Genomic DNA, 23,313 nt, shown 5'->3' on the forward strand with positions numbered 1-23,313 from the left:
AGTCTTCCTGGTGTGATTACAGAATAAAATAATGAGCATTTTTCTGTTATAAAAAATTGAATATGGGCATACACTGTCAGTTTTGTTTATAAAATACCTCAGTGCTGTGCAATTGAACTATGTGTTACATTAGGGAATTGGCCACAGCCTACTCTCATTCATCAGGCATCTTCCTTCTGCCTGATCCCTACCAGGGCTCTCTGAAGAACAGGCTGAGCTGATTGCTTCTGTGACACTCACCGCTTCAATTTTCTTTTTCTGTTCTGTAGGGTGACATTCATTTCACTTTTCCACAGAAAAATAATCAAGCTATATTTATGCACCCTTATTTCTGTTACAGTTTATAACTAAGGGCTTGAAGCAAACAAGAAATTATTTGGCAGAAAATATGAGGCAACCTTTCATAATTACCACAGCATAGAAGATCTACATGCTGGTGACTGACAGAAAGCTATGTGCATAAAGTGCTTAAGTGCACAGATCAAATTTCCAGGAAGTCAAATATATTTCTTCTAAAATATATATATGCATATGTGTATATATATATATATATATATATTTCTGTTTTTTTTGAGACAGTTTCACTCTTGTCACCCAGCTGGAGTGCAATGGCACGATCTCAGCTCACCGCAACCTCCACCTCCCAGGTTCAAGTGATTCTCCTGCCTCAGCCTCCTGAGTAGCTGGGATTACAGCTGCCTGCCACCATGCCCAGCTAATTTTTGTATTATTAGTAGAGACAGGGTCTTGCCATGTTGGCCAGGGTGGTCTTGAACTCCTGACCTCGGGTGATCCACCCGCCTTGGCCTCCCAATGTGCTGGGATTACAGGCGTGAGCCACTGTGCCCAGCTCCTAAAATTTTTTTATTACTGTATTATATAATTTTAATACAAACTACAGTTGAGATTTTAACTTATATTTCAATGATTCAAACAGTGCTACATGTTTCCCCTCCCCCTTCATTTAGATCCTAACTTCTTCACTACAATCCAAATCAATGCCTACACAGAATTATTAGCTAACTAGGATAGCCTCTGTCCACAGAGAGACTTTCAGTTAGTGAAATAATCAATAAACATGTAATTATTGATTTTTCACCAACTATCCAGCACAGGAATGATGCAGCTGGGAATCCAAAAGAAATGGAAAGAATTTATGATTAATCTTGTTGAGGGACAAGATTAAGATTATGAAATTGCTGCTATTCTAATGCTTTGATTTATGAAAATGGTACCCTCATATAATTCAAAGCAGTGATTGTAAATGACAAAACAGTATTTAATTAGATACCAAATTATGGGATAAAACCACAAGTGCTATGTAGGCTTTGTGTAGGTAGAATATAAGAGATCCAAGTTTGTCAGAGAACATTACATGAATGAGTAGGTACTGGGAGAGGTAAAGAGGACTAGGGCAGGCATTCCAGGCAAGAGGCATTCCAGGCAAGAGGTGGACTGAATGAGAGTGATGGATCTCAGGTAGCATGAACTGGTTGTTTATGCACTGTTGGAGTCGAGCAGCTGAGCCTGGGCGGGGGAGAATGGAACAGCAAATATCAGCAGGGCTGCTGTAGCACTAATTGTGGAGGATTGCTCAAAGTGAAAGGGAAGGATGAGAAACATATTGGAGGATGTGTTCTGTTCTTTGACGGTTCTCACTGGATGAGATTTCTACTTTCTGACTTCCACGTTTTCTATCACTTACGTACATCTTTGCATTCAGTGCTATTTATATTCCAGATATGTATTAGACATTGTGATAGAGGTTGTGTGTGCCAGAAATGGTTCCTGGTTTAGTGTTGTTAATTAACAAAACTTTAAGTACCTGTTTTGCTTTTCTAAATTGATTGTAAGTTTTACTACATCAGGGACCATGCATTTTTATATTCATTCTTTAAAAAACTGTTGAATATTTATATGTGACAGCCACTATTGATATAAAAGGAAAGTAGTGGTTCTGGTTTGCAAGATATCCAGATAGTTTTTAAAAGATATGAGAATTGTTACCAATGAACTGCAGTGAGATTAATTGTTACATTTTTCTGGAAGAGGCTGGGCGCTGAGTGGCTCACGCCTGTAATCCCAGCACTTTGGGCGGCTGAGGTGGGTGGATCACCTGAGGTCAGGAGTTCATGACCAGCCTGACCAACATGATGAAACCGCGTTTCTATTAAAAATACAAAAAAACCTAGCTGGGCATGGTGGTGGGCGCCTGTAATCCCAGCTATTCAGAAGGCTGAGGCAGGAGAATCACTTGAATCCGGCAGATGGAGGTTGCAGTAAGCCAAGATCGTGCCACTGAACTCCAGCCTGGGTGACAGAGCGACACTCCGTCTCAAAATACAAACAAAAATTTCTGGAAGAGTTAAAGACTCTAAAGAATGATCTTTTGAGTTGAGGCTTAAAGGGCAGTGTTTTGGAGGCATGCCTATGAAGCATGGGTGGCTCAGGAAGGTGGAACAAGCCTGCATAGAAGCGGGGGACACAGTCACATGACACAGGATGTACACATGTGCTAATATTGCCAAGTACGGGGCGGAATGAAACAAAAGGAGATTGTGCAAATGGGTAGGGGCTTGATAAGTGTCTTTGTATATTATGCAGAGGAGCTTAGGTGGTATGCTATGATGAAACATATTGATTAGCTAAGAAATGTTTGGACTTGTATGTTAGAACCATCCCTTGTAACAAAGAGGAGAATAGAGGGAAGAAGGACATGACTGAGCAGAGAGACTAGAAATGAGGCTATTGCTATTGCAATAGTGTGTGACAGAGAAGCCAGGAGCAATGAGGATAGAAAGAAGGAGAAAAAAACAAAGTAACTGGGAGGAAAAATGGACAGACCTCAGAGTTTCATAGAACATGGGGGATGAAATGGAGAGAGACCAGGACCTCATCTGTCTTGTTAATAACTGCTTCCCCAGCACCTAAAAGAAGGCCTTATCTAGGTGCCCAACCAATATTTGTCCAAATGAATGAAAGGGAAAAATTGAGATGATTCCTCGGTTTCTGGCTGAAGCGGAATGTTTAGAACAGTTATCAACAAAAGGGATACAGGAGGGGAAGTCATGTATTCATCTGTGGACTACTGTGGGATATATAGGGTGGATTCTAGAAGAGCCAGTCTCTAAGATGTACATTACAAGAGAGTGGAGGGCAGAAAAGGAAGAGGAGCTAATGAAGGAAACACCAAATATGACTGCAGAAGCATAGGAAGAGGATTAGGTTAGGTAAAAATCATAAGTCAAAGGGACATTTTCAAGATGAAGTGTTTGACAGGATATTTCCAGAGAGTTCAATGGTGGTGGCAGTATTTGGTGGCAGTATTTGCAAAATGAGTGTTCAGCTTTGAAAGACTCAGAGAAGACTATCATCAGTGTTGTCCCCTTGCTTTTTATATGGACATATCAGAAATTAGAGGTTGGCTTACTCAAGTTATCTTATAAACACTGGGACTTTGTGCATCTCTTCACCTGAGGAAGATAAAGGCAGCATATGGTATGGTGACTTTTGTAGTAACAACCAATATGTAGGTTAGAGATCAATATTATTAAGCAATAACATCTAAATGCATACGTACTACTATAATAACATTGACTTGGGTCATTTCTTCTAAGAATAGATAATTGTAAATTGTATGGTTAATAATAATGATACGTTTTAAAAGACATACTTCTTTAATTCATAGCTTTATTCTATATAAATTGATGAATAATCCCTACATATGGTATTATGGCCAATAATTACATACCTTAGTCCATACTTGCATGTGGTCTAATTTAGTTGGCTTCTGGAGGTTTTCAGTAGTTGCCTTCAAATATTACTTGCATAAGGAGGGGAAGAGGAGGGAGAGCATTAGGACAAATACCTAATGCATGCAGGGCTTAAAACCTAGATGACGGATTGATAGATGCAGCAAACTACCATGGCACATGTATACCTATGTAACAAACCTGCATGTTCTGCACATGCATCCCAGAACTTAAAGTAAAATTAAAAAAAAAAAACAAATATTAGTTGCATAAAAAGAACCTAAGATTCTTGATAAAATTTTATTTTATTTTATTCTAATTTTTGATTCAAGAAGGCCTGGGAACTAGAGTTTTAACAAGCACATTCATGTTATTTTAATATATGTGTGAAGAGCTCTTATTTGGAGAAACTCTGTCTTAAATCATTACACAATATATACATGTATTGAAACATCACATTATACCCCATAAATATGTATAATTATTGTGTCCATTTAAAGAAAAAGCTCTTTAGTGCGATTTGTATTTTTTAGCTGGTCTTCTTGCTCCCTCATGTGGTGCAATGTGCAACTGTATGTTTTAGAGCTCTCATTTTCAGTTTTTAGAAAATGAACTTCACAGTTTATCAATCTGTTATCTAACCTTTATTTAACCATGCAATAAACCTATAAATGCAAATGTAGAATTAGCAGTAATTCCTTTGCATACAAAGCAAAATACTAGAGAGGACTAGAAAACGTCACATGTAAGATTTCACAATTTAGAAATGAGGTGGCTAAAACATTGCTTTATATTTTTTATGTGTGTGTTAAAGATTTTGAAGGAGAATTTGGTAGATGAGTACTAAAGGGTTTTGGTGGCAGTATTTCGGTATCATGGTCTAGGTGTTTGTCTTTTGCTTGGGTTCTCCCTGTTTGACTCTATCAGGATTTAGAATATCTGTTTTGAAACAAGACAGACCTAGGGTCTGTAATACTCATTTGAAGTTTTCATTTGCCAGGCTTTTTTTTTTTTTTTCAAATGAGAAGAATTTAATTGATAAATATATGATAAGTGGTGTGCAGAGTAAAGGGTTAGGAGTAGGATTTCTTTATTTCCCTTCCTGCGCTATAGTGGGCACATTCACAGATATTTATTAAAACCATTGGAGAGAGGCTTTGTGGGTGATACAGTGATAACTCACCATTTCTATAAGTGAGAAGAGAAATTTAGAACTTTGCAGCCAGCCAAAGCCTGTAACAAAGGCTCCACATCCTAATGCAGAACAGGCTGTCCATGCTCAGACGAAGGGGAATTGATGGAAGAGTTGCGAGGAGGGGAACCGCTGGGGAAATACTAATAGAGGACATAGCATTTGAACTGAGAATCCCTAAGAATGACCACTCTTTAGGAATCCTCGTGAAGCTCTGTTGTGGATTTGTATCTCATGCAATTATTTGTTCTTATTGTGGTTATTTTATTCATTCATTAAATACTGATTATGGTATAAAGTTGAACAGGGCTGACTTGATCTCTTTCTATATAAAGCTCCCATTCTGTTAGTGAAAACAGACAAGAAACAACTATATTAAAAATAAATAAAAGGATACTAAATTAAAGTAATGGCAATGAAGGAAGTAAATAAGAAGTTGAGGTAGAGAATAACTTGGATGGGGTGGGACAAGACTTACTTTGGTGAAGGTGGCTACAGAAGGCCCTTTTGAGAAAAGACACACTACCATGTTTATTGAGTACAATGATTTTTTTTTTCTTTTTCTTTTTTTTGAGACGGAGTTTCGCTCTTGTTGCCCAGGCTGGAGTGCAATGGTGCGATCTCGGCTCACTGCAACCTCTGCCTCCTGGGTTCAAGCGATTCTCCTGCCTCAGCCTCCCAAGTAGCTAGGATTACAGGTGTGCACCACCACGCCCAGCTAATTTTGTATTTTTAGTAGAGACAGGGTTTCTCCATGTTGGTCAGGCTGCTCTCAAACTCCTGACCTCAGGTGATCCACCCACCTTGGCCTCCCAAAGTGCTGGGATTACAGGCGTGAGCCACCGCGCCTGGCCGAGTCCAACAATATTTTAAGAGCTTCCCATGTATTAAGTTCGTTATTCCTCACAACACTGTAAGGAAATACACTGTTACTATACTCATTTGATAGGTTAGAAAATAGAGGCACAAAGACATTAAGTAACTTGACACATAATTTGCACATGGTGGAGATTGATTCATGTCCACATCACCAGTCTCTGGAGCCTGCTCCCTTGACCGCTATGATAGCTATTTCCTGTCAAGGCTGAGGAAAAAGCATGCACCAAACCTCTGAGACAGGAAAGCACTTGGTGGTTAAGGCACTGGAAGAAGAGCTGTAGGAGAAGAGCACAGAGATAGTGAGAGTGGCCTGGTTGTGTTCAGAGATGCAGACTGGGATCTGATCCTGAAGGCCCTGTGAGAACATGATAAGGAGGTTTGGATTGCATTCTAAGTGCAGTAAAAAGCCACAGATGGGTTTTAAACAAGGTTCAGACATGATCTAATAAACCTTTTAAGAGGCTAACTCTTATTACAATGTGGAGAATTAATTGCAGGCAGGAAATCAGTAGGGAGGTCAGTAGGGAGGTCATGAGGTTTCAGCATAGGGAAGGGGAAGAGATTCAAACAAATTTTGGAGGTAGAATGAATAGTACTTTACATGATAGAGTACCCCATCCTAGCAGACATGGTGGGAGTCTGAAATACCATATTTCATTTGGGGTGTAGGCTCCTTTCAGACATATGCTAATACAGAAAAGAGTGTTTGGTATTAAGAGACAGTCACTGATTTGAAAAAAACAGAATATGTTATTTACCCTAGCACAGTAGAACCACTGACAGCTGAGAGAAAGGTCTTTTTCTGTTACAATATGTTGATCTCACAGATGAAAACACTGAACTCAGAGAAGTTAGGTGATTAATTGCTTAACTGTTGATTGCAGACTTAAAAGTAAAACATAGGTAATTTTCCTTGACTTAGCACATGCATAACTAGTTTTTACTTAAGAGAGACAAATTTAAGTTATAAGTTGATTTCCCACCAATTCCAGGGCACTGGAGTACTTTGTTACAGGCTGAGTACTTTCTTAATTTCTTGCTCCTTTAATTTGGAATGGTTTTCTTTGAGGGCAACAACCATTTCCATTTTATAACACATGGAAAAATGAGAATTTCCCTTCTCTCTTCAGACATAGAAACAGAAAGAAACAGAGGAAAGGACAAATCAATAAACTTACTTCCCATGTGACTTGGTCACCTTCCCTGTCCTCATGTTTGCCTGTAGGAATTTTTTCTTTTGATTATGAAAGGTAGCTGATATGGTTAGGTTTTGTGTTCCCACGCAAACCTCATCTTGAATTGTAATCCCCATAATCCCCAGGTGTCAAGGGAGCGACCAGGTGGAGGTAATTAAATCATGGGGGTGGTTTTCCTCATGCGTTCTCGTGATAGTGAGTGAGTTCTCAGGAGATCTGATGGTTTTATAAGGAGCAATTCTCCCCTTTACTAGGCACATCTTCCTGCTGCCTTGTGAAGAAAGTACTCTGCTTCCTTTATCCCCTTCCACCATGATTGTAAGTTTCCTGAGGCCTCCCCAGCCATGCTGAACAGTGAGTCAATTAAACTTCTTTCCTTTGTAAATTACCCAGTCTCTGGCAGTTCTTTACAGCAGCATGAAAACTGACTAATACAGTAGTCTTGATGTAGAGCTTCAGAAAGGATCAGGGAACTGCTAAATACTTTGGACTATATATAGGGAACGTGCTCAAGGCAGAAAACAGCAGGAGGCTGCATCTAGGCAAATGTCTTTTTTTTACCACAGCCAATTAGAGTGTCCCTGAGGAATCTCTAAAGTATTCTTAAAGGAGCAAGGCAAGTCCTAGAGAGTTCAGTTAATCTTACCATGGCCTTTCTGTCCGGTAAAAAATATCAAGTTATTTTGCAGTGCTGAGTGGTTGTTTGCCAGCTGAAACTTCAGGTGGAATTCATAATGGAAGCTGATGTCTGAGATCCGTGAATAAGCCAGGAATGAGGTGTATCCAAAGGCATCTGTGCCACTGAACCTCGGCTGAGTAATATTAATAGCTGTGAAAAAACCCAAACCAAACAGTTAAAATAAACCTGTACATGTATTTGTAAAGTGAGGGTTACGTTTTGCTGATGCATCTGGCCAGATAGTCTGTTTACTATTACATTAATTATACTTTAGTGCCCTTCAGCATTGAGTAACTAAGTGACTCAACAGGAAATTTCAAAACCAGAACAAAGGAAGTGCAGTGTTTTGAGATCTTCTATATAACCATTTCACTAGCATACTCTTTCTACATTATGGATAATTTACTTAAAAAGCAAACCCTATATTTTGAAACTTAATTTTAGAAATAGAAAAGATTACTGGCAGCCAAAGTATTTGCTCAGGTGCCTCGTAGACATGATTTGGCATCCAAAACCTGGATATGACTTAGAGAGGAGCTCACAGCTTTGAACAAACTGTGCTTTTCTAATCCTGCACCCTTATATGAGCCAAAGCCCCAGGTCAGGGCTAGGAAAGTCAAGAAATAGGAAGGAAATTGGTCAGTTTTCCATCATCATTGGTGAGTGACCAGAGCTTTTCTTTAAGTAAAAATAATGGTCTAAAAGAAATGTTCATTATTTCTTTGCTGAGATGCTTGTTAAGTAATAAAAGCATGGAATTCAATAGGTGTGAAAGTGTAGGGAGATTTATTAAAAACAGGAAATGGTAAAATTAGATGAAGTTCAAGGGCTAGTGTGAACAAAATAGAATTTAACTGAGGGGTGCTTCTTGTATCAAACTCTTCTCTTTCATTCTACTGTTTCCTTCATAAGTCTCCACTGGTTTTTTAAATCTTCTTACCCAAAGAGGACAACAGAAAATAGAAAGGGGATTCTGACACCCCATTCCTGTCTTTTATGGATGATGTCACCAGATTAAGGGATATTCCTAGGATCTATTTTTATTGGTTGGGGAGAGCTTGGTTGAGGAAATAAGAGCTTATGTTGTTTCCTTCTCAAGAGATGTTGGAACTCCAGGGAAGCTGTAAAACTAGAATTTTTACAAGCCTTAAGAAATATCCTCACTCTGGTATGTAACGCTTAAAAGAGCTGCTTATGTCTGTTTATAATTGTGTATACAGCAAATAATTTAGGAAAAATGATGCTTATTATCAAAGGCTTGTATATCTTTGTTTTATATGACTATTAAACTAAGATATTTGTGTGAATAAGCTGAATACTTTGTTTTGATATTTTATTAAAATCTTATCAGTTTATTATGACTATTAAACTAAGATATTTGTGTGAAGCTGAATACTTTGTTTTGATATTTTATTAAAATCTTATCAGTTTATTCCCTCGGATGTGTGGCATAGGTTAAATGTAATTTTCTCAAAACTCACCAGAATGTGAAGTAGGGACTTTTGAGACATACTGCTTCTTATACTTATTTTTTAATCTAATGAAAACTTTATAATTTGTGTCCCTGAGATAATAACACTCTCAGGTATATCACATCAGGTATATCACTTTCAGTAGTACTATGGGGAGGGTGATTGAGAGAAATGAAATGTACTGGAGTTGAAACAGAATAAAAATACTGACCATCATTCAATGTTAGCATTAAAAACTATGAAAATAGAATTCAGTTAAATTTAATACTAAAATAGAAAAGGAATGACTATCTATTGCTTTTAATATTTCTTCCTGTTAATAATTTACAACTGAGTCTACCTAAAGGTTACATTTAGGCTAGATTGACAAATACGTGTCTCATATATATAGTATTTTACTGTCAGACCCTGTGCTAGATGCTGGTGACACAAAGATAAAAAAGCACTAGTCACTCAAGGAATTAGTGTGAAGTCAATAAATTTATTCAGCTGAACTGGACTGAAAGTTGAGGCCTGGTATAAGAACTTTCAGGCAGAAGAAACAGTGTGTTCTAGGGTGTGAAGACCAAAACAGCATGTCATACTCAGGGAACTTATGAAGTCTGCAAATTTTAGAATGAAGAATAAAAGTGAGAGTGGAAGGAAATGAAACAAGATAGACAGTGGTCAAATCATGAAGAACTATATATTTTCTTTATTATCCTAAAGTAGTTGGGCAATGATCAAAGTTGATTTTTAGAAATATTACTCTGTTGATGAAGTGTGAATCATAGATTGGACAGAGAGCTGGAGGACCAAACTTTGGTCAAGGATGAAAATAAGAACTTTGATATCAAGAAATCTAACAATGAATTAAGCTTATGCAGAAGTCTAAATGTAAGGCAATTTATGGGTAACTCATTAAGGCAATGGTGTGATATTTAAACAGCTAATAGAAATATGTTATCAGTGCAATTTCATGATATAATTTTATACTATCAAAAATAAGTACTTTTGAAGTTTGAGAATAATAATGAAGACTGATGATAACCATGACCCATAGGAATGGATCTGTCAAATGCTCAGCATTTCTTAGTCTAGTGGTACCTGCAGCTGTTGAGCATTTGAATTGTGGCTAGGCCTGTGTGGGAAGGGCTCAGTATGAAACAAAGAATGTAAAATATATTATTAATAACATTCCCATATCCATTAAACATTGGGTTAAATAAAATGTATTACTAAAATAAATTTCACCTGTTTCTTTTTACTTTGAAAAATGTCGCTACTAGAAAACAAAATTACATAGGCAGCTCGCATTCTATTTCTATTGAATGGCAATGCAGAGAGATCCAAGCATGTTTTGATAGGTAAGTTCTTCCTCTAAACCGTTAGTTGTGACTTACTTCAAGGGGCTTTTTCTTTTGGTAACTTTGAACCTATAAAAAGGTAGAGCCTTTATGGGGAGCAATAGGAATCAGGAGAAGGGGTCAAAGATAATATAATCCATCACTAAGAGGCTTCTATGTCTTCACTCACACTGTCTCTATAACTCTGAATTAGGCAGAAGAACATGAGGGACTCAGACTAGGAGAAAGAAGACTTTCAACCTTACAAATCATTCTTTTCAATACTTTAAGCCCTTTTCCGTCTTCCACCAGGTAACATTTGGTTAATTTGGTTACTCTACTGCATAAATTCCCAGATCAGCCTTCTGGGAGGATCAGTCATCATCTAATCAGGAAATTGAACAGATTGTAATGGGACTATTTTTGGGCTATTAAATGTATATTTTTTTTAATTTTTGCAGTCCCTAGTTGCCTCACAGATACCATGTGTAAAGTCATGCATTTTTTGGTCAGTTCTTCTAAAGTTACATGAATGAATTGGAAACATGAGAAAAAAAGGGAGATGCTGGAATTTAAACTAAAATAAATTGTTTAGTGTGTAGAAGAAGAAAGCAAAATCACTAATGCTCTGGGATCATTTCAGGCACAGTCAAAAGGTATCCAGACATCATCTAGGGGCATTAAAAATTCTAAGAGCCTTGAGTAAAGAGGGAATATTGTGATATTTTCTTTTATGTTATAGTGCTATATTATAGGCTCAATGTATAATCTTTTTAGAATGTTGTGCCTATAAAACACTTCTTAGCAAAAGTTATCACAGAAAGGGTATAAAATTCTATTTTCTAATCATTTACTAAGGCAAATTTTTCTCATTCCCAATATGGCAGAGAAATAAGGCATTATTGTTTTTAATGTAACTATTTTTTCCTTTTAAAAATATTTTGCTGTGGCCGGGCATGGTGGCTCAAGCCTGTAATCCCAGCACTTTGGGAGGCCGAGGCGGGTGGATCATGAGGTCAGGAGATCCAGACCGTACTGGCTAACACCGTGAAACCCCGCCTCTACTTAAAAAAAAAAAAAAAAGAAAAAGAAGAAAGAAAAAGAAAATTAGCCGAGTGTGGTGGCACGCGCCTGTAGTCCCAGCTACTCGGGAGGCTGAGGCAGGAAAATCACTTGAATCCGCGAGACGGAGGTTGCAGTGAGCCGAGATCGTGCCACTGCACTCCAGCCTGGGATGCAGAGCGAGATTCCATCTCAAAAAAAAAAAAAAAAAAAAAAAAAGACAAAAACAAACAAACAACCCCCCCCCCACCAAAAAAAAACCTGCGGTTAGTCTTTTAATCTGAATTATTAAAGTTTTATGCACAATGCACAGAAGTGGCTAAGATGAGCTATTGGAATGTGGAAAGAAGACTATAAATAGTTCAGATTTCAGAACACCTTTCTTCAACTCTGCAGTGATGCATTCTGAAGCCCACCGGCTGGTAGTAAAACATGAGCTACTCTATGGCGTAGTGATGGAGGGAGGCAGCTGGGGCTGGCCAGCTCAGGCTTGATTCTGGATGTTTTTACTTTCTGTGTAAACTTGGGCAAGTTATTTCACTTTTCTGTTTTAGTTTCTTCGTTCATAAAATGAGAATGTGAGAGTACCTAACATCTGTGAAGAATGAGAAAAGCCCATGGCTGAAGGAAACACACTCGAGCTAACCATACAATTCGAGTGGGCAAACCTCTTCCACCAGACCAGCAATCCTACTACATATTTCCAGTCAAGTCACTTTCCCAGCCTCTAAAATGGCTATTTAATGCTTCCTCTCTCCTCAAACATCTAATATTTATTGTCTCTCATCAATTAATCTTGCTTTTTATTTTGCTGAGAAAAATAAGCCCATCAACAGAGAACTACCTGATGCTTTCACTGTCAAATTCTCCCACCCGCAAATCTTTAATTTTTATCCATATGCTTTGCCTTCCCTTTGCTGACAAGGCTAACTCTGCCCGGATATTTCATCCACCCCTTCTCGTTTGCTCAAGGGCATCATTTCAGATATTCTGTCCTGCCTCCCAGGAGTTACCGAATTATTCTTCTCTACTGCAGCATTCCCTTTAACATGAAATATGCTAGACTGTCCCCATCATAAATAAAGAGCTTCCCTCCACTCCACATTCTCCTCTAGCTACTGCAAGTTTCTCTGCTCACCATACTAGCAAGGGACTTCTAAAGAGTTGTCTGTATTGACTCTTTCAAAACTTTATTACCATTCATGCTCGATTTTATTCCAGTCAGGCTATCTTCTCTATCTTTTCTTTGAACTTTTGTATGTTAAGATCATTAGTGACCACAGTCTTTCTAAACTAAATGTCAATTCTCTGTTTTTATCTTATTCAGTGTCTCAGAAGCAACTGACAAGGTTGATTATTTCTTTTCTCTTGAAATGCTTTCTTTACTTGGTCTCCACGACCACTGCACTGTCCTGGTATTTTTTCCTACCTTAATGACTGCTGCTCATTCTCCTTTTCTTCCAGTTATCTCCATCTACCATCATTCTGTATTTGATCATGAGTACCATTTACAGGTGGATGAGTCCTGAGTAAACAGAGTCTCTATTCCTGCTTTTTTCCAGAGCTCCAGATTCATATATCCAACCAACTACTAAATAATGAACATATATTTGTATGTCTGATAAGAATTGCAAACTGATCATACACAAAGCAAAACTCTTTATTCCGCTATTTGTAATCTTTCCCCCAACCCCAATCCCTTCCCTTCCTTTGCAATCAAATCTGTTTCCCAGTCTTCCCTTTCTTTGCTCAGAGCAAAACTAGGCATCATCCTTAAATTGTATCTTTCTCTGCTACCTCAACTGACAAACTGACGAATATGTTAACTTCAACTTCAAAATATATCCCAAATTACACTGCTGCTTTTCACTGCATCTGTTAATACCATCAAAGTTCAATGCACTGTTCTTTCTAGCCCAAGCTATAATATTTGCTTCTTAACTGGTCTCCCTGTTGCTACCTTTATCACTTTACAATCTCTTTTCCATATTGTAGCCAAAGTGGTCTTTTAAATATAAATTGCGTGTCAAAGTTTCTCCAGTATTTTCCATTGAAGTTTGAAATAAAATAAAAACTCCTGAACATAGCCTAAATCTCCTAATCTCCAGATTTATTTTATACTCATTTCTTCTTTCTCATTCTGCTGCAGCCATGCTAACTTCTTCATCTTTCTCAAGCAAACCTAACACACTCCCAGTTCAAGGCTTCTGCTCCTGTTCCCAGTGCCTGAATCACATTTTCCCCAAAAGCTGCATGGCCTGCTCCCTCACTGCCTTCAAGACTCGCTCAGGTGTTCTCTCTTCACAGGGCCTTTCCTGACCACCCTATTAAAGTATTAACTCCTTGTGCCCTGCCCCGCCCAACCCCGTACTCTCTAGTCTCTTAACCTGCTTTATTTACATGGCCCAATTCCATTATATGTTATTTATTTGTTTACTTTTTATTATTTTTTCTCCCCACTCAGATTGCAGATTCCACTAGGGCAGAGAGCTTGCCTGTCCTTCATGGTCTAATTGGGTATAAGATACATATTTATCAAATGGTTGAATACATGTAAAAGGTTAAAGTAGTGTTAAGGACATAGTAATATATATTATGATAGTATATCTCTGCTGTTAGTGTTTAGTATCTTCACAACTCTGTTCTTAAGTGACTATTCTGCACTTATGGAGCTACTGGATGAAGTTGTGAAGTGGATTTCTACACTATCACCAATGCTAATCATTGCTTGTTTGAATTTGTTTTTTGTACTAAGTCCTTTCCTCTAAAAAATTTTACGAAGTTTTCGCAATAATATGGAATCTTAATTCTAGTGTGGGTAAAAGTTCAGATAATATAATACATACTGAAAATCAAGGCATAGGGACCCTTAACCTGACAAATCAGTTTATTTTTTATTTTTTTATTTTGAGGCAGGGTCTCATTCTGTCACTCAGACTGGAGTGCAGTGGTGTAATCTTGGCTCACTGCAACCTCCATCTCCTGGAATCAAACAATCCTCTCACCTCAGCCTCCCAAGTAGCTGGGACTACAGGCATCCACCACCATGCCTGGCTAACTTTTGTATTTTTTTGTAGAGATGGGGTTTCACCATGTTGCCCAGGCTGGTCTTGAACTCTTGAGCTTGAGCGATTTGCCCGCCTTGGCCTCCCAAAGTGCTGGGATTACAGGCATGAGCCACCGGGCCTGGCCCAAATTGTTGTTTTTAATAATTAAGTTGTATAACTATAACTATAATTTTATAAATTTTGTCTTATAAACATTAGTTTCCATTTAATATTTGAAAATAATGTCTAATTTGTGAGCTAAAAATACTGACTAGGTTTCTTGGGACAATTGATAGTTTTTGACAGAATATTTTGCCTTTTACCTGACAAAATATCTGTATGATACCTTTATGATCATGCTTAAAATTTTACATGTGGTGTTGAAAAAATTTTCTTAAGTGCATCAAAAATTACTTGAAACTTTTAAGTGTTTTTTTAAGATAGATTGTTTGGTCTAAATATATAATTTTTTGGAGTTCATTGCTCTGTTTTTAAACAGATACAAAAGACAAAAACCTGTGGGTGATTTTTACTTGGATTCTGTTTTCTATATAGGCTGCTGTGTATAACCTCAGCAGAGTGGACACCAGGGAGCGCTGAGCTAGTGAAAATCCAATTCAGTTCTTCCTTCTCTATTATGTATTTTAATGAAGCAAGCAGATGGTAGATAGATTTTCCCTTGGAAACTGCTGATTTTGAAAGACTCCAGAATGCCGGTTTTCCAAGCATGGTGTTCAGCAGTGTAGCGTATCTTGAAATACACATTTAACTGTGCCAGGAAAATTAATCTACCCTTAGGCAGATGGATAAATTTGCAAAAATACAAGATCATTGCTTGCCTCTCCAGTTTTCCTTCCTAGCACTGAGTATACACATCTTTCCTCTGTCTTTGTTCTTAACTTCTTAGTAATATAGCACCAGATTTAGCTCAATATCCTGCTGAAATGCAATTAGGTTATCAAACTATGTACATGGTCATTGTCTTTGTTGTTTCTGTTTTTTGTTGTTGAACAAACTCCTTGTGGAATACACTTTCACACTGTTCAGCATTATCATTTAGAAATAAAAATGGCAACCTACAAATGTGATTATCTTTTAAAGGGAATAGAAATAAATATGTCCTGAGATATTGCCAACAGTTATAGGTGATGGTAGCCTGCACAGAAAACATACACTTACCTTTTCCTTCTGAACCAAGACAGAGATACCCAATACATGAATAAAATCAAGCTCTCTATTCAAATGGATATATAATATCGAATTCACCCACAGGTATAAACATGAAATAAATATGATTGGTTGGTTGCCAATTCCTGCTTATAATAAATTATTCACACATTCTATATAGATATTTAATTCCTACCATTCTAACTTCTTTATCCAATCATCAAGAAAAAGCTAACAACAAACAATTTTACATTAAGATAGAAAAACTGTTGAAAATGTAGAGCATTATAATATCCACCAGCAAAAGAAATAATACATGCTAGAATCTGAAGCATTCTTTTTAGATGCAGAAATTAGTGCCATCTTCTGGCTTTTCAAAGTAACTAGGTACTGGTAGGATGTTCTATAGTATCACAAAATGTCAGAAAAGGGGAAAAAAATCCCTGAAACATATAGGTTCAAATCATAATCATAGTATCTGCATTACATTACAGTTCATGGCATAAGCTTTGAGAATGGTAAAATTTTCACATCCTCTATAATTCACATTACATAAGCTGTGCAGGTTTATACTGGATTACATTCCCTTGGTTAGTAGTTTATCGTGATAAGATTCCTAGGTATTACACACACAGGATATTCTGGAACTGATGTGTTTTGAATAATTTTCTCATTTCTAACTCATGAATTTCTTCATGCTCATGAATATTTAGTTCAGAAATTAAGAAACATTGAGGTTGGAGTGGGTTATCACTCAAGTTCAGTGGATACATTCTTTTAGTTTGTTACTATATCATGTTTCAAGATATGGCTGTTTAGATGCACTATTGTATATTCTAAAATATTAAAAATAGCAATTATCGTATCTATTATGTCCCAGCTGCTAGATGCCCTATCTAAATTACTTTATTTATCACAGAACACCAGTGAGATGTTCTTCTACCTCTATTCCTATCTTATAGATGAAGAAATTGAGGCTCAGAGATGTTAAGTCACAGAGCTAAGAAATGACAGGGTCAGGATCTGAACCCCTGTTCATCTGACTCTAAAGCCTGTGCTCTGTGTTACCTACCTCACTATGATGGTTGGGATACTCATGATATTGGCCAATTAAAGGCCACTGGCAGGTATTTTATGTAATTATTAAAATATTACATTATTAAAGTTGGCACTCCTCACAAATTGACTTTCTACCACTTTACTTTCCTCCCAAGTCCTGGCCATAGATGCATAAAATTCTGTAGAACTCATATTCCTCCTTCTGTATTTAATAGAAATGTAAACACATATTAACTACTTTGCAGTGTCAAGCATTTAATTGATATTCAGTATATACCAATATACCAATGAATTTATCAGCAAATAAATTTTAATAGAAGCTCAATTGTTTTCTAATATGCATAGATAATAAATAAAAAACAGTGGTTAAAAAGATCAATATGTCCTTAAAGGTTTCTAAGTGCTTGAACGTTTGGAGACACATGCACACACATGCATACACAAATATACAGGTCATTGACAATAATTTTTATTTTTGTTTTTGATATTGTATAAAAGCAGATTAGAAAAAGCAAAAATCTAATAAGGATGATTTATCAAAAAGCAGTATGTACTCTAATCATGAGAGAAAAAAAAAATCTTAACCAGGGATACTATAGGGAAAACTATAATTTTAAGACAACTGCAGTTTAGCTGTTGAAGTATTAGAAAAAGGCAGTGGCATCTTGCAAAATACTAACTCATTTCTGGGGCCACAACACCACATGATGTTTCGAAAGCATATAAAAAGATTTCATATTAATATGGTATAAGAGATTATTCGAAGTAATACTAACAAAATAAAAATATCATACATGATTCACAAGGTATAACATATATTGAGTATTGTTTTTAATTGGAAAGGATCTTGTTATATCTAATAGCCCCAAGATTTTGTGTACTAATAGTGAGCAGGTGCCTATCTCAAACTATAATGGAATATTATAGAACTACAAAAGATGAACTAAAAAAGATAATTAAGAGTTAAAGTATGCAAACAACAATCAGAAAACATAGTGAAGTATTTTATTTGCTATAGCATGAAATACTTGGAATAAAACTGTACCAATTAGGTTTCTTGGTTACTGGCAATATAAACTAACCCTGATCATCTTAAGCAGGAAAGGAGACAGATTACCTCATAGTCAGTGGGAGGGCTGGAGAACTAGCAGGGAAAGTAGGCAAAAACAAAGGAACATAGGTAGCTCAAATACAGCCAAGTTCACATTGTGTGAACAGCTATTTCAGGATGCAGCCGCTGGTATTTCTATGACTGGAGACAGCTGTGCAGCTACCTCAGCTACAAATAATTTCTAAATATTACTCTCTCTCTTTGGACCACTTCTTCAGGGTGCAAATCTTGGGGAGAGTATCTCATTGGCCTATCCTAAGGCAAGTATATGTATGTAAATAAGAAGGAAGTTCACGTGCTACGTGGCCAAAATCCAAAACTGAAACAAATGTAATACCCAATAAATGTTTCCCACAGACCTTTGGTTGCTGAGTGCCAATGTGCATCCTTCTTATACTTGCATTTTCAAATAACTTCCTTTTAACATAATGCAACAATCAAAAAAAGTGTCACCCTTCTTTTCCAATTGGAGACTTCTTAAAGTCTTTTCTTTTATTGCATTTTGTTCCAAGTACAGAAGGAATCTCTGCATAATGGCCATTTGTTCTCATGTTTATGTTGTGATCCTGTCCTGATATAGACTAAATTTCAGTTACTGAACTCAAATACTTTACAGAAACCAGAGAGCATATGACAGCTGTAATGTGATATGGAAGTATCTGTGATTTTTCTTGGTGACAAAATCAAAGGTAATGCTACTATTGTGATTTTTGCTTATCAGCATCCACAAAAGACAGTCAAAAGGAAAGACTTGATACAGGGAGCTAATTATGAAGGGAGAGCAAACAGGGGATGGTGAGGCCACCTAGAGGATAGCAACAACTGAACAGCTGAAAGCAGCTGCTACCTCTTATGGCTGAAAGAACAAAGGGAAGACAGTGCTACAAAAGCCCAAGAGCTGCAACCTCCTGGCAGGAGCTGGGCCTGGTAATGGGGGCTGCTTATCAGGACATGGGACCATGGGTAGCTTGGAGACCTGTTAAGTGGCAGCTGGAACCAATAGTGGATGCAGCTACTAGTGGAGGGGAGAGGGGAGAAATTCTCTAGCTTCTCTTCCCCCCACTCTCCTGTCTCCTGACAGGACCTTGCCTTCGCAGGAGAAAATGTAGTTTGTACAGGGTGAGAAATGGATCTCAGAGCAAACCTGCAAATGACTGGCGTTCACCAGGAAGCCCTGGGGCTAAACTCCAGATTGCTGGAAGTGGTCATAAGGCCACTTCTCATATTATAACTTTCTTCCTTGGATGCTCTCTCCTTTCACGTAGGGGAAGCAAATTTAAATTCTTTCTTCTGTGTCCTCCTTGCTTGCCGCCTGCCCTGCAGCTGGTTGGATTCTTTATCTGGTGTGGTGATGCAAGTCATCATTCCTGAGAGGCCAGGCCATGGTGGGCCTGTGGTCAGGAGCTTCACGAGGCCTCCATTAACTCTTACCACTGGATGTGTGAGGCGCTACTCCAAGGCAGGCTTCTCACTGTGTGTGTGCATGTGTGCCTGTGCATGTATGCATGTCATGGACCTCTATAGCAGTGTAGGGAAGCTAGTGGGAACCCTCCTCAGAATAATGTTTTTAAATTCATATAGTAAAATACATAAGATTATAAAACAAATCTACCTTTTTGAAATACAGTTAATAAATTATAACAAATGTTTTGTCATGAAGGAAACAGTATAGTCCTTTCATAATGTATTTAAATAGCAAAATCTAGGAGCAGGTATAATAACTACAGCAATTTCACATTGAGGGGGCACAAGCATATTTTAATACAGTATATAACAACTGTCATTTGATAAAAAGGGATCTGATTTCTCTTGGTGACAAAGTTGCAGGTGCTGATAATACAACGGTGATTTTATGCTGATTTTCATAGTTAAGAATACATTAAGTTTCTGTTGGAGTTCACAGAAAGATGTAATTTTTTTTTCCTCATCCATATTCACAGCTTCGTTGACTGAGAGGGTTACCTGGGTTTTACCAGAACACTTTTTCACCTGCTGGCTAACTCTCTCACCTTCAGTGTTTTTTCAATCCCACCCTTCTCCTTCTCCCTGAGGCCTACCTTGTCCTATCCTGTACACTCTATTTACTTCCAACCTTCCTCTGTGTGGTAAGGTTTTTTAAGAAATGCTGTCTTAAACCCAGTCTGGGGCCCTGGTTGGAGGCTAGTCATTTCCCTGGACTCTCACAGTCCAGGCCACCACACACCTGTGTCCTAATTGCCCTGGGCCAGGCGCCAGACAACTAGGGACACACCTTGGAGCCCTCAGAATTATTCAAATTAGCCAATCTACAGAGAGCCCTCAAAACCTAACTAACTCCACCTGACTTGCCACACAAAAGCCCTTTCCAAGGGAAACCTCTGTGTGGCCCTATGGCAGTCTTCTCCCATTTGAAGCTGTAAGTAACAAAAAGTTCTGCCATTCATCTATCCAAGTGAGTTGTTTCCTTCCATCCAAAAATATCTTGAAATCTTATAAAAACACCCTGATCCCCTCCCAGGGATTTCTTCTCTTTTTCATCTCAGCATTTTTGTTTTTGTTTTTCCACAGCACTTATAATCTACCTTCTCACAAATCACTAGACTGTCTCCCCACCTCACTGAAATGTAAGGTCCATGAAGGCAGGATTTTGTCATTTTTGTTCTCTGCTGCGTCCTAAGCACTTGGAACGGGGCCTGCCCATAGGAGCCTCTCTTCGTTGAATGAATAAATGAATGTGTGACTCTCCTTTCTGTGCCTATTGTGATCAGTCACTCAGGGCAACACCTCCAAGCCCCTTCGTACCTGTTTGTGTGGTTTCATGGAAGCTGGAAACGGAGGTGGATGATGTAAATTCTGATTCAATAGGACTATGGCTATGTCTCTTGAGAGCTTTTCCCTTTTGGGTGCCAAAAGCCTCTGAATGAGTGGAGCTCAGAGTCACAGAGAGAGGAAAAATTGTGAGTGGGTCTTTAGGGATGATCACGAGACAGACTGCTCTTCTGCTCCCCCTTGGTTTCTGAATCTGTGTAGTATGATTGTGGAAGATATAGCACCATGTGTCAGTTAAAGTTTCACAGCATACATGACATCTTTCAGAATGGTGCCGTTACCCTGAAAGGTGGCCCAGCTGATGCTGCCACAGAGTCTTTAATATACTATATTGCTATTTTATAAGGCCAACCACTTTTGGGTGATAAATTTCATAAGTTCAGTATCTCTCCTTGCCTTATTTCTTTCATTGTGAAGCCTGTTGCTTAGAAGTAATATGGTGCAGGATACCATAATGACACACTGTATTGTTGAAGTCCCTCAAAAGAAACGGTGGAAGAACCATGAATGGTAGGGAAAGAAAATCCAAATCCAGAACAAGTAATCAGGAGAATAAGGACAAATTCCTGCCAATCCCATGATATAATCAACCTACCGCTAGGCTGACTAGTCCCCCTTTCATCCCTGGGATTATATCAGGGGTCCGGGTTGTTTGTAGCCATGGGGAAATGAGGATTCAACAGTGACAATTCTGAAGTAATACTTCTTAAGGGAAAGTTCACATTGAGGCCTTGCATGGCCTCTAATTCTTGCATCACAGCCATTTCCACATGCTGTCAGATTGCATTCTAAAATTACAATTCATGTTTCCATAAAAAAGTGCATATAATCATCTTGAATTCCCTCCAGTAATAAATATCATTGCTCTTTCTAATTTTTGACAGTCTGATGAGGGTGGTTTGTCCAGTTATTACTTTAATTGTATTTCCCTGATTACTAGTGAGTTTGAGCACCTTTTACTTGTTGGCCATCTGTGTACCCTTCAGTGAGATGTCTGTTCATATGCTTTGCTTATTTTTCTTTGAATTTATCTTTATTTTGACAATACTAAAGAGCTCTTTGAATATTAAGTTAATCCTTTGTCACCTCACAAATAGTTTCTTCAAATCTATTGTTTTTCTACTGACTTTAGATGTGAAATCCTTTGCAATTCAAAAGTTTTTAAAAAATTGTCCAAATATTTTCTTTTACAGCTCCAGAATTTTCTATCTTGGTTAAGAATTATTCCTTCATCTCTAGGCTATTCCAAAATCTTAGATTTGGTCCTGAGATATTCACTGATTCATGTTTTATCTTTAAGTCTCTAATAATCCCAGGTTTTATTTTAATACATAATATAAAAGAAGCTTAATTTTGTTTTCTTCCTGTGGAGAATAAATTGTGCCAGTTTCATCTATTAATTAAAACCGTACCTCACAACTGAATAAAACAGCAATTTTGTCATCAATTGTATTCTCATATATGCTGGGGTCTTTTGCTTAATTTTCCCTTCTTCCTGTTGATCTATTTGTATCTTACTACGCCAGTACCACACTGATAACGATGATAGTAGTTTAACGTATGTTCTGATACCTAGCAAGGCAAGGCCAGGCAAGGACAGTTCCCTTTCACATTTATTTATTTTTTACATTTTCACTAGGTATTGATGGGTTGTTGTTATACGTATTATTCTAGATCAGACTCAAAAGCTTTGAAATGTTATGAAATTATGTATTAAAATAGCAATTTTCTCATGTAATTCATAAATAATATAATTTCAGAAAATTATATTATGAATTATATCTTCTCATCTGCTAGCATGGCAAAGTTTTGTAAGCCATTCATATATAATGTTATTAAAGTTTTATAATTTTCTACATAGAAGTCTTGCACCTTTCTCATCAAATGTATTCAAAGTGTTTTGTAGGTTTTTTTTTTTTTTTTTTGGTTAAAATTGTGACTGAAAAATTTCTTATTTCTAATTCTAGGTTGGGCTTGAAAGTAAAGCACAAAGAAAGTAGAAACAACACATCAAAGTGAGGGATTTATAAAGCAGGAGACTGAAAACCAGCTGGTGACTCTTGAATTCCTCACCCTTATTGAGAGGATAAAAGGCTTATAGCCCTCACCCTTTCACCTCAAATCAAGAGGGAAGGGTTTTAGAAACACAACTTGGAGAGCTTAATATGTATCCCTGAAGTTTGAGGAAAGGGGACGTAATGTACTGACTTCTGCCTGGAAAGTCTAACAGGTGGGAGATTAATTGGCTGCAATGAAGGAGAAAGCCAATGACAGGCTGCTTCTTGACTGGAATTGTTCAGCACTCCAGAGGCTGTCAGGGAAAGGATGTGAGCATGCTGCCTGGAATCTGATGTGGGTCAGCTGTAGGACAAAGATAGTGTGTTTTCTTAAGTTCTGACCAAATGAACCACCTTAAGAGACAAAGATCACTCAGCAGGGAAAGCTGAAGATGCTATGAGATGCCAGAGGTTGGGGAAGGAGCAAACAACCAGCTAGAATATATATGCCTTTTTTCAAAGTAAAGAAAATTGCAAGTGGAAGAATTCCAGCCATGGGGTCTCCAA

The 23,313-nt window shown here is 37.7% G+C and overlaps 1 protein-coding gene across 1 annotated transcript in view; it reads right to left on the minus strand.

Moving 5' to 3' along the window:
- EYS (eyes shut homolog) overlaps nt 1–23,313 on the minus strand; it is a 1,986,267-nt gene that overhangs the window by 79,511 nt on the left and 1,883,443 nt on the right. Inside the window, 1 exon segment of the mRNA NM_001374351.1 lies at nt 7,666–7,848. Coding sequence (NP_001361280.1) covers nt 7,666–7,848 — 183 coding nt within the window.

The sequence above is a fragment of the Pongo abelii genome, chromosome 5 (genome assembly GCF_028885655.2).
Source record: "Pongo abelii isolate AG06213 chromosome 5, NHGRI_mPonAbe1-v2.0_pri, whole genome shotgun sequence".
NCBI classification, from domain to species: Eukaryota; Metazoa; Chordata; class Mammalia; order Primates; family Hominidae; genus Pongo; species Pongo abelii.